At 36.8% G+C, this 13,335-nt stretch overlaps 1 protein-coding gene across 4 annotated transcripts in view; it reads right to left on the bottom strand.

Moving 5' to 3' along the window:
• CDH18 (cadherin 18) overlaps positions 1 to 13,335 on the bottom strand; it is a 653,448-nt gene that overhangs the window by 24,021 nt on the left and 616,092 nt on the right. For all 4 annotated transcript variants that reach the window (XM_045285189.1, XM_004698093.2, XM_013008043.3 and 1 more), the window contains exon 10: positions 11,258 to 11,375. In XM_045285189.1, coding sequence (XP_045141124.1) covers positions 11,258 to 11,375 — 118 coding nt within the window. The remainder of the gene's footprint in view (positions 1 to 11,257; positions 11,376 to 13,335) is intronic.

Here is a 13,335-nt window from a genome sequence, read left to right as displayed (position 1 = left end):
AGGCAGTGAGAGAGTGAGGCAGTGAGAGAGTGAGAGTGAGTCAGTGAGTGAGTGAGGCAGTGAGTGAGTGAGGCAGTGAGAGAGTGAGGCAGTGAGAAAGTCCTATGGGGTTTCTATAAGTCAGTGTTGACTCAATGGCAATGAATTGTTGTTGGTGTTGTTTCTTTTGTGTATTGATGTCTTTTATGCTTAAAAATATTATTTATTTTCATTTGGCTGGAATAGTTCCAACTGCTTTATAATTTTATTAACTTAATATGAAGTTATATTTTCTGATACATTCCATATTAAAAAAAAACCTGTTCTTTCTGATACATTCCATATTTTAAAAAATCTGTTCTTAATCATCTCCTATGACTGACATTTCAGGCAGGAAGCAGATTACTTTCTTACAATACTTTGTTTCAAAGATTATTACAATAAAATTCACTGACTTTTCAAATCTAATTTTTGCAAAAGAGTGTTTTAGCAACATTCAGTATCTTTGCGACTTAAATTCACTGTCTACAAATTTGTGAGATGATCTCATTATCTGTCAAGTGAGGAAATTTCTCCAGGGTGTTATGTGTATACATCAATCCTGAATCCAAGTCTTCCTTCACTTAGCATCATCCCCTTTGGTTATTTGATTATTATTTTCCCACTTATTTGTGTTCATTAATTCTCTCCAAAGGGGCTTTTATGATCCATTAAAGAAATCAAGTTTAAACAGAAACCAACTATTTCTAGATTCCAACTCTGAAACATTCTTCCATACTATTTTCTCATTTGCTTTTGATTATGAATTCCCTTTTTAGGTGCGGAGTGTCCATTTGAATTTTGCCTTGTTTCCTGAATTTTGTAGCTGACAATACTTTTCTAGGTCAATGTACACATTTTCATTCAGGTGATAAATTCATAGCCATGGAGGTGAAGTGGATTAAGAGTTTCACTGCTAACCCAAAATTTAGCACTTTGTACTTACCAGCCCTTAGAGAGAGAGAGAGATGCTTCCCTCAAGATTTGTAGCCCTGGAATTCCTGGGGAGCAGTACTGCTTTGTTGCATAGGGTGACGTTGAGTCATCATTAATGACAGCATTGGGCATGAATAAGTATGCATGACATGTGCTACTTGGCCTCTACTCTTCATCCTTTTGAACTCTATCATCCTTCTCAAGCACTTATAGAGGTTCCTTAATGTCTGGCTCTCCAGGATTTTTCAGTAGAGTAATAGATGATGGGTAGAGTCAGGGTTGTACGTAAAAACTCGAAAATCTCAAGGCTGAACAATTTGGAAGTGACCTTCACATTTTACCCGTGAGCCAAGATTTGAGGGTATTGTCTCAGCTAAGTTTTGGGAGAATCTGAGTTCAGAGTAATTCTTAGGGCATATCTCTGCCCATTGCCAGTCCTTTATACATCTGCTCTTTCACACCAAGCGTTTGGCCCAAACTTTCATTGTTATTTGCTGTTCAAGCAAGTGGCTATTTTGGAAGCAAAGGATTAGATGTGATACAGGGGCAACATGGTGACTAACTTAAAAAAAAGAAAAAGGAAAGAAAAAATCCCAAGGAAATACATATGGAATGAGCCCCTTGTGAATTTCTTCTGAACAGAGACAAGGGATGTGGATAGTCTTACTCTTGTACAGATTGTATTGGGAAATGGATTATGACAGATAGAATTAGGTTTAAAATTTAACAGTTTACCATTTGATCTCCCCTTTGATCCGTTTTCAAGTCATTATGGGTTTTTAATATTTCTATTTTTTCTTTTTAACTGGGGTTTTTCTTTATTTTAAAAGGTAATTTTGCTTGCTGTGTTGATACATTGTTGGTTTTCTATTTGTGTTTTTTGCTATATGGAACTCAGGATGGGTGAATCTATAGAGATAGTAGCTGGGCTAATGATTTCTTAGGGGGATGGTAATGGGAAGGGTTGGGGGAAGGGGGAGCTAATAAAGAGGAGCTGAAGAAAAAAGGAATGTCTTCAAAGTGATCGTGGTCATGTTTATACAATGCCTCTTGGTATGATTGATATTGCATTGTATGATACATGGATTATGTCCTAAAACATTGTTTCAAAAGGAAAAAAAAAGACTAAATGGCTATCTTAATTCACAAATATTTTGCAGAAAAACTAGGTTTTATTTAGTACAAAGGATGAGGTTTTGAAACAATTTGATCTCAATCTTTAGAAAAAAATATCTGTAGCATAATGGGGAAACATCCAAGTAGTTATCATTTTGATGATAATTAGATGTTTATTAAATGTTGCCCTTGATTGTTTTGTGTGCATCCTAGAAGAGATAGATAGTTTGAACAAAGAAGGAGGTGCTTATGCTGAACAATGAGAAGTAAAACAATAACATCATAGAGAACTAAAATGAAGGACTTTTATAAGCCAGAAAATATGTGAAATAGGTTTTAAGTAAATAGCTCATTCATAAATGTAAAAGAAAATAGTACCTGGCATTCAGAGTTTGGATTGTTTCATTCTGTCATATTTGTTTTAAAGAAATCAGACATACCATATACGCAGTTGGAGAAGGGACCCTGGTGGTGCTGTGAGACAGGTATACAGCTGCCAGCCTCAAAGTCCCTGGTTGAAAACCACCATCCACTCAGCAGTGGAAACACGAGGGTGCCTGCTCCTATGAATATCCGCAGCTTCGGGATCCTACAGAGGGGCTCTATGAGTTGGGATGGCCCCTCTAACATTCGAAGAGACCCCTTTCATTTTGACTTCGTCCAAGGCCTCTCTTTTTCTATCCAGTTAGCCAATCTTACAATTTTATCTTACCCATTCACTTATTTCAGTGTTATTATACATTTTCTATCTATTAAGCGTTTGTGGAAATTATTAACAAGTGATACAGTGTTCATCTGTAAATTTCTTGTATCATCTCATTCAGTTGAGATTTAGCAGATTGACAAATAAAACTATTATCTCCTTCAACTGAACTCTGGTGAGGTTTTCCATTTTATATCTGCACAGTGCCGCACTTATCTATTTTCATTCTGATCCTCATTTTGCTTGTCCTGTTCTTTCGTGAGCTAATGCATAAGTGAAATGAATGTTGTTTCATGTTTATTTCTGTGTAAGTATGGGGTATGGAGTTTATTTTTGGAAGGGAAGGGACAAGTGTTCTTAGAAGCAGTGGCAGAAAACTCCTTTTGGTTACCTTACACTTGTGAAGGGCGTGCAAATAGGGCTCCTCACTTCCCTTTTGTTTAAGAATGTTTGCCTAACAATGAGCCTCAAACAAGGGAGGATCTCCCTCCAGAATAAAGGGCAAGTCCCTAGTGGTCCCATGTAATTGACATCATGATGATTTATGTGGCAAGTCAATTGGGTTTTCTTGCAGCCTATTGATTTTTGAACCATTTACCATTGCCAAGTTTGGCTTTTATTTTCTCTAATGGGATACCTAAAACTGAGTTGTCATGCTAATTTTTTCATGTTTACATGTAAGCCCATTTATCTTCTCCTTTTCCAGATGCAAGTCTGATTTATACAAATTTGCCTCCTGCTGACCAGTCTTTGTCCTAGGAGACCTTTGCTCCTTTGCGTTTTCAAACAGCTTTCTTCTTGGTGTACATCTTCAGACCTTTCTGCCAAGGTACCTCTAGGTCAGCAGTTCTCAACCTGTGGGTTGTGAACCAATTTGGGGGCCGAACGACCCTTTCACAGGGATCATCCAATTCATAACAGTAGCAAAATTACAGCTATGAAGTAGCAACAAGAATAATGTTATAGTTGGGGGTCACCACTGCACGAGGAACTGTATCAAAAGGTGGCGGCACGAGGAAGGTTGAGAACCACTGCTCTAGGTGGACTCGCGTCCAACCTTCTACCTGGCAGCTGACCCTTAAGTCGTTGCACCACCTTCCAAATCCTTAAGGTACTTTATTAATTTTAATACCACCAGGTAGTTGTTCGATATATGTCAACTCAATTGCAGCCCCGGAGGATCCATGGTGTGCTGCGCACAACTTTCTCCGTAGGATTTTCACAGCTATGAGCCTTTAGAAGCAGATTTCCAGGCAAACTCCCACAAAAATCTGGCCAGGAGGCCATGGACAGCTGTGTGCAGCGCTCAGAGACTCCTTATGGTCAATTTTTTTCTACTAACCCTTCCTCTCTTTCACATAATTTATTTCTATTTTAGAATATTTACTTTATTGTGGGGGAAGGGTGTGTCATAAAATGAATCTCTACTCATTTGTAATCTCCCAGATGAAGGCCTGCTTTAACATTTGTCTAGAAATCAGTTGATTCAAAATTATACTTTAATATTACCACATTGCCCAATATTTGTTTAATATGGCATATTTGTCTTGTATAAGAAATCTTTTCCTACTCCAATTACTGAAAATTTGCATCTCAATTTTAAGCATTTTCTAGTACAAGTATTTTTTTAGTCAACGTATTTGCTTGCTAATTTTCTCATGCTCCAATTTTAGTTACTCTAGGTATATAGCCAGTTGTCCAAACTTTATGTATTGAGGAATTATTCTTCTTACAATGATTAAAAATATGCTTCTTGCCACATAACAAGATTATAGATTTATATATAGCTATCTAATTATGTTATTACAGTATTTTCCACTTCTTTCACTTGTCTATAATTTCAATGACATACTGTCTGTACAAGTTTTTCAGCACATTTTTAATGCAGTTTTGTGGTAAAATTAGGTGCCTCAGCTGACATTCAGGTTGGCTTGCACTCGACTGTATGGTGAAGATATTTGTGGAGTACAAAATCTCTGCCTTACAGTAAGGTTCTGCTCTGAATTCTCCATTGTAAATTGGTTCTATGAAAATTCAAATACCTCATTTTTTTCATTATGGTTGCCTTTATAAATCCATAATGTTCCTCAAAGAGAAGTATAATTCTGTCTTTAAATGCCTTGAAGCTTGGTTTCAGTTCTTGGTGACTGTGTCTACTCTGACATTCTTGCCAAAGCAATCCTGTTTTGTACAGGTCAAGAATCTGTTAAGGTAGTTTTATATTATCTGTAATATTGTTTGATAAACTTGGAAAGAACAATCATAATTAGAAATAAGCCACATATATTCTTGCTATCAGATATATTCATATACATGAAAAAACACCTTAAGAAATAATCTAAATTTGTCTTTAAGTTGATCTTTCTTGCTATACTGGAAAACAAATCTAAATCTTGGCGACTTAAACTAAGAAGCATGTAATTAGTTCATATGAGGGGGGTAGTTTCAATGAAATATTTAAAGCTCCATTATTTTTGACACTCTGTGAGATTTATTTTGCTATTTAAAATTGTGTATGTTTTTCTATTGGATCAGACCAATTTTGGCTTATTTGTATTCTAACGATGTGATCATTTCTCCCATTATTTCTTAAGGTGTTTTTTCATGTATATGAATATATCTGATAGCAAGAATATATGTGGCTTATTTCTAATTATGATTGTTCTTTCCATGTTGTCTCTCTTTTTTTAAATAATGAGGATATTCAGCAACAGATTTATTAGTTGTGGTTACTGGAGGTACCCTAAGAGCAAAAAAACTGCCTTGCTGAACCTGGGAAAAATTGCTGATATTAAGAAATATAATGGAGCTTTACATACTTCATTGAAACTACCCCCCCTCATATGAACTAATTACATGCTTCTTAGTTTAAGTCACCAAGATTTAGATTTGTTTTCTAGTATAGCAAGAAATATCTGTCTTCAGCAATCATGTCGGGAAGGTGGGTATCATGAAATGACCGTTTAGCTGAGCAAGGTGCTCTTGTATTAAGGGAATGCGCAAGAGGAGGCCCAATGTCCACCTGCCACCCTACTACTAAATCTATAAATAAATGCACATAGGTCCTTTACCCCATAATCTTAAATATATTTACATGTATACATGTCTGTGTTTAGGCTTCTATGTATCGCTTCTCAACCTTTTGGCTAAGATCAAGTGTAGTATCTAGTCTTTCTTACAGAACTTCTCAAGTCAAAGATTTATGTAATACTTGTCAAAATACCAGTACTAATTATAAATGATTCTTTTTCTCTATCAAATATACATTTTAGTATCTATCCTTCTCTAAGTTGTGCCCGTTTATTATGTTTAGTCAAATACACAGCAGTTTGACTTATAATTTGTCAGAATTTTGAGGACATGATTTTTAAAAACTGCTATCACCAATATCTTTTTTTTACTGAGATAGTCACTTTATAATTGATTTTTATATTTCTATATTCTGTCTCTTCCTTCTGATAGCTTCATTGTTTTCCTCATTCATCTTTGAACTTTGACATTTTCACTTTTAACTATCTATGGATGTGTATAATTTTTTTCTGTTTGGCTCTTAATATTTATTTTCAATCTAAAAACTCAAATATATGTTGTTGTTTTTTAATTCTGTGATATGCTCATGCATTCTTTTCCCTTCAAATGTTGTTTTGATACTGCAATCTAAATTGTTGTAAACAGAAGAAACGATGGCAAGCCATTAACTTGCTGAGTTTGGACAAGCCTTCAAGGGAGACCGACCCCTAGAGAAGGACATCCCATTCTGTCAAGCTAAAGGCCAGCAAAAAGAGAAAGAGTTAAAGCACGTAGTGATGGTTGTGCATAGGAGTTAGGATCGGACAATTACATTGCATAAGAATCTGTAACTTGGAGCTGACTCAACAGAAATAATATTAGCTAACAATAGCTCATAGCTATACATATATATTTTTTTCTTTTTAAACATCTAAGCTTTTTTCCTTAAATTTATAAATAAAATTTTGCAAATTGATTAATAAAATTTTGTAAAATGTTTATTTGACTAATTGTCTCTGTTCCTATTCTAGGAAATGTAAACCACTTAAATTTATAGATAGAATTTTGAAAAATTGATTAAAATAATTTTGTATAATATTTAATTTGCTAAATTTCTCTGTGCCTATGCTATAAAATGAAAAACCAAACTCAAAGTCTTTGAGTCAAATCTAATAGAAACTCCATAGACAAGAGTGTAACTTATTCAATGAGTTTCTGAGAGAGGGAAAAATGGCCTCATCTTTCTGCTGAAGGGCTGTAATAATTGACCTTAGCCAGTGATGCTTGACCTATTGAGCCACAACAGCTCCTTGTCTAGGTCTTCAGGTAAATTTGTTTATTGTCTGTGAATGCATATGCACATATGTGTATATAAATATATATCCTTTTCAAAATAAAACTGGTGATTATACATATGAATCTTAAAAGAGGAAATATACCGAAACCAAACTTGCTACCATTTAGGTTCATTCTGACTCATAGAGACTCTACAGGAGAGGGTAGAACTGCCTCTGTGACTTCAAGACTGTAAAGAGGTGGAAAGTTTGTCTTTCTCCCCGAGATGTTCCAAACTGCTGGCCTTGCAGTTAGCAGGCCAACAAGTAGCCAATGTGCCAAACGAGATATATTGGGATGTACAGGAATCCCCTTGACAACATCTGTGAGAAGAAAACAGGGAGAATCCCAATTTGATCAACAAAAACAAGACCATAAGCCGACTGTGAAAGACACCATCAATTGCTCATTAGGTAAAATTAGGTTAGAGATGAACAAAATTAAAATAAGTCCACAGGAACAAAATATGGCAGTGAATGAATCCTAACTGAATTCCGAGTGTCGCAGAAAAGTGGATTTGAAGCATTCAACAAAAATGACTGAAGACCAGATGAGTTGTGGAATGACATTAAGAACATAAAGGAAGCAAAACGTCACTAAGAGAGAGGGAGAAAAAATGCTGCAGAAAATATGAGAAGGCAGATATGCTGAAACTTGCCTTTGGATGTAGAGTACCTAACGGAGATGGAAGAAAGAAAGTCAAGGGTGTAATATTCTTTGAACAATTTATTCAGTCATTACTCTGTGAAAATCTGAGTTGAGCTATATAAAGGAGGATATTGAAGGACGGATAATTGACAACCTGGGATATACAGATGACACAAACTTTCTTGCTTGAAGCAAAGACACCTTGAATCACTTACTGATGAGGATCAAAAACTATAGCCATCAGTAGTAATTGAAACTCCATATAGGGGATAAAAAAATCATCACAAATGGAGCAGTAGGCAATCTCAGGATATATAGAAAGAAAACTGAAGACGTCATTTATTTTATTTTATCTGTATTAACAATCAATGTTCATGGAAGCAGCAGCCAGGAAATCGAAGGATGCATTTCATGGGGCAAAGACCTCTGTAAGCTCTTGACGAACAAAGATAGGACTTTGAGGACTAAAGCACACCTGAATTAAACCATAGTGTTTTCAATGGCCTCATATTCGTGTGAAGGCTACACTGTGAATAAAGTAGATGAGAGGGGAAGAGGTTCATTGGAATGATTGTATTGACAAGGAATATTAAAAGTACTATGGACTTCTAGGTCAATAAACAAATCAGCATTGCTTAAAGTACAATTCAACTGCTCCTTAAAAGCAAAAACGGACAGGCTTTGTTTACACTCAAAGTGACCTATGTACAACAGAGCAAACGCTGCTGGACCCTGCACAGTTCTCATGATTGCTCAGGGGGATGAGCCTCTTGTTGCTGTCCATCCAGCTTGTCAAGGGCCTTCCGCTTTTTCACTACTTCTCCCCCAAACATGATGGCCTTTCCCAGGGTCAGGTATTTCCTGATAACATATCCAAAGTACTTTAGAAAAAGTCTCACCATACTTGCCCCTTAGCGACAAATTGTCCAAGACAGATTTGTTTGTGCTTTTAGCACACCATGGTGCTTTCAATATTGGCTTCATCAGCAAAAACTTCAAGTCTTCCACATTTTCAGCAAGCAAGTTGTATCATCTTGGGTATCAGATTTACCCAACGCAATGTATCACTTGATGTCTTAAATGCTGCTTCCTTGAGCATTGAATACGGCTCCAAGTTTGATGACATTCTTGAGAGTAGCGTCTTTTCTCTGTTTATCATGATGTTGCCTATTGGCCAGTTTGGAATAGTTCTGCTTTCTTTACATAGAGTAATCTACATTGAAGACTGCAATGTTTGGCTTCATCAGCAAATACTTCAAGTCCTCCACCTTTTCAGCAAGCAAGTTGTATCATCTATATATCAAAGATTCTTAATAAGTCCTTTCCCTGAGGTCAAGTACATTTTCATATATACCAGATTCTATGATTAGTTGTTCAGCATACAGATTGAACATGTATGTTGAATGGTTACATCCATAGTGCACATATTTCCAGAATTTAAACCGTGCAGTATGCCCTTGTTTTTTCCCCCAGCTGCCTCTTCATCCATGTACAAGTTCACCATGATCACAATCAAGTGATCTTGAATTCCCATTATTCCCAATGTTACCCACAGTTCGTTATGATCCACACAATCTAATGCCTGGTCAGAGGCAATAAAACACAAGCGGACATCATTCTGGCATTTTCTGCTTGCACACAATATCCATCTAACATCATCATTGATAGATAACTTTCATTCCACATCATCTTCTGAATCCAGTCTGAACCTCTGGAAGTTCCCTGTCCATGTAAGACTGTAACTTCTGTTGGATGATCTCTGGAAAAGTTTCATGTGCATGTGATAGCAATGATAGTGTTCTATGATTTGTACAGCAATGGATCTGTCCCAGTCAGATGGCCAAGTTTAGTTTGGTTTTGGTAAATAGAGGTTTGGAGCAAAAGAACAAAGCGCTAAAAGGTGTGAACTGACAGCGACTTCAACAATGGGCTCAAATGTGACAACTATTATAAGGATGGCTCAGGACCAGTTAGTGTTTTGTTCTCATATACATAGGGTTGCTATAAGTTGAAACCAATTTCATGGCCTCTAACAAGAATAACACCAACAACATCATTCGTTTGAGTATTTATATGTATGATTAAAAAAATATTTAAAATAGCATATGGTCGTAATAAACTCTATTAAACTTTATGTAGTTTGAAGGTTCTGCATAAAATCTGAATTACCAACCTGATTATTATCCTATCACTGCATCAAATATTTGAAAAATAAACTTGAATTGAATTCCCGAAGCCCCTATGTGCACATACATAGGGAAGTAAGTGACCAAGTATCACTGAAATTATAGGTAACTTAAACAAAACTACCACAATATGAAGCTATTGCTTCTTAACATAGCCTCCATCTAGGTCCATCCTATGCTGAAGGCAGGGCTTCCACCTCTCTGACCTTTCCTGGAGTTCTGTGCCTCTCCATTATTCCATATCACTCCATAACACAACAGAATAATGGTTTTGGCACCCTCAAGTTACTCAACTCATGTCCCGTTCCACCACCTTTGAGTCCCTTCTACCCCATGGCAATATGAGTGAGCACTGACTCAATGGGGATGACTGTCAGAGCAGTGTGTTAGTGCTGTACAGTTGTTCCATAGGGTTTCAACATAGATCTTCACAGCAACAGACAAGCTCGTCTGTTTCCCATTATCAGCTGGCAGGTTTGAACTGCCCACCTTGCAGTTAGCATAGCAGTTCTTAAGCCACTGTGTAGCCAAGGATCCTTGCATAAATATATATGTATGTAAACACATATGATGCTGCTGCTGTTAGGTGCAGGAGAGTTGGTTATGACTCATAGTGACCCTACGTACAACAGAAAAAAACACTGCTCAGTCTGGTGCTGTCCTCAAAGTTGCTCTTATGTTATGTAATGCATAATGATAAATATATAGAACGACCTAACATGGGAGGAAAAATAAAACTTTATGAATTCATAACACACAGTACAGATGGTAAAACAAATGATTCAAAGATTCCCATGATACTCTAAAATTATGCATATGCATCTATCTATATTTGGGAAATGCAATAACAAAAGAAAATATAATTTGTGCAGCATATCTTGATAATGCTGTAAACGGAAGCTGGTTTCAAACACTTTATTTCCTCTCCTAACTGTGCCCAGGACATGTTTTAATTTTTCTTAATTCAAAAATTTTCACCTCCTAGCAGTTGCATCAGCTTTCATCAACATGCTTGTCAGCAAAGATTCCTCTTAACATTTGCCCAAGAGCATATTACATGGACATTTCTTGTTTAAAGGGATGCTTCTGAATAAATTCAATGAAAGTTATTTGTACATATGGCTCAATTTTAAATACAAGCTATTCACAGATCATAAGACATTAACATCAAACTGATTTTGAATGCTTACTTGCAACCTGTTCATGAGTATATGAGACTAAATGAAAAATTGCTCAAGCCTATTTTATATATCAAATCAAAGAAGAAGCCATATCAAGAAGATAATATGTGTGTATATATGTTCACCTTCATTGTCCTTCAGAGTGAAGTTGGGGTTTATAGACAGGCGTTCATCAAGAAAAAAAGTAAACCTTGGTCCATTGGCAAGATCATCTCTATCTGTGGCACTAATGGTGTGAATGACCTAAAATTTAAAAAAAAAGAACATTAAATAGTAAGTTCAAGTTGGTTTTAATTATATTGGCTTATTTCCAATAGCTAAAAGAGAAGCATTGACATAGAAGTATAGCCTTTGTGTCCACGGGGAGTGATTGCAAAATCCACTCATAGAAATAATGGTTAACTTACTCTCTTGCATTCGATTTGAGGAAGATATATTATGGCATGATTTATAATCATTCACAGTTTATTTTCTAGGATGGCACAAACATCTTTTTATGTATCCTTTATCACCCGCAGTACCTTGGGGCCAATTAGTTTTAAGAACACCTGTTTGGGGAGACATGAAGTATCGCTTGCAGAAATATAAATATCCCAGTGTTGATGTTGAACAGCCTTGTCGTGCATGTTGGTCTCAGCTAGAAAATGCCAGAGTAGTGGAGTCTTCCCCGTGTGACAGTTCCAAGGGACCTCTGAGAGTGGGCCTCAGTCACTGCAGTTTGCAGAAGAATCAGAAGCCCAGAAGTACTGTGATATACTCCCAATCAAAAACGGGGTAGAAGTGAGACCAAGCCGTTCCCACTGTATTTGATAACATCTTTAGTGGCTGAGAGTGATTTTGAAATCTGGGTTATAGTAACAATCAGGAACACATAATTTAGGCTATTCAAATGTCAGGTGGCCAAGAGATAAACACTAATCACATCAGTTAATTTCATTAATTTGAGGTCAACAATCAATGTTCATTGAAGCAATAGTTAAAACAACATATTGCAATGAGCAATTCTGCTACAAAAGACTTTGGTTAAAGGGCTAGCTATCAAAGATGTGACTCTTAGGAATAAAATGGGCAATCTATAGTGTTTTCAATAGAGTCACATGCATTGAAACCTGGACAATAAGAAAGAAGACCAAATGATTAGATGACAGAAACCAAGACTCCATGGTGTCAGTATAGCTGGTAAATGCAAGTATTTTTCTATAAGAAAACACCTATTTCTTCTCTGTTTCTAATTTTCCATAAAAACATTTTGGCTAGCAATTTACTTTCAATGGAAAGTACATGTCGACTACCTGTTTTTCAAAATAACAAATATACACCTGCTCAAAAAGCTTGTCTTCACAACCTTCCCATTCTCTGTGGCTTAAACATGTGTCAATAAAGATGAATTACTTTGGCATAGCCATTTATTAACAAAACATCAAACAAAAAAGCCCCCCACATAACCTTGAGGGCTCTGTTGGGTAAGCTTTGGATTGATAACCACAAGGTCAGTGGTTAAAAACCACCCACTGCGAAAACAAGAGGAAGATTGGCTATCTGCTCCCGTAAAGAGTTACAGCTCGTGGTATAGTGGGTCATGTGCTGGACTGCTAACCAAAAGGTCAGTGAGTGAGTTAGTTTATTGTGCCAACCTGGCCGATAAATACATGTGGGGTTAATTGAAGGGTGGAGGGATAAGTGGCTCAATGAGCCTTGCCTCTCTAGTTCTCAGTCTCTTGCTTTGTGATGGTTGCACCAGGGTGCAGCTGCCTTAGCAGTTCCCTGCTTCAGCTTGCAAGGCTGACTTCCTGCAAGACATCCCCAAGGAGAAGCCATATGGACCTACTCCGATGCAGCCCTGGGTACTGGAGCACCCATGTGGAGACCCCTGCTAGTGCTGAGATGTTTACACATTCCCTGACTTGGCTTTCCTCCTGCCTTCAGCATCGTTGTGTCTGTTTTGTGAGATGGAGGAGGACTTTGTGGACTGGTGTTGGACATATGGGTTAATGGGTTAATGTTGGCCTTGTGGGCCTGGGCAGCACTGGGTTGGGATGTTTTCTTGATGCACACTTAACTTTATATAAAACTCTCTCTTATACATGAGTTTCTGTGTATTTGTTTCTCTAAAGTACCCAGACTAATACACAATGTGACTTGGCTTCTGCTTACATTAGTATTGATTGTGGATTAAAGCAAAACAAAATCCTTAACAATTTCA

The sequence above is a fragment of the Echinops telfairi genome, unplaced genomic scaffold, assembly GCF_000313985.2.
Source record: "Echinops telfairi isolate 266 unplaced genomic scaffold, ASM31398v2 ScPeMD7_7469;HRSCAF=8507_1, whole genome shotgun sequence".
In the NCBI taxonomy this organism is placed as follows: Eukaryota; Metazoa; Chordata; class Mammalia; order Afrosoricida; family Tenrecidae; genus Echinops; species Echinops telfairi.
Note: the sequence above shows the minus strand (reverse complement) of the source record. Positions and strands in the feature narration are given on the sequence as shown.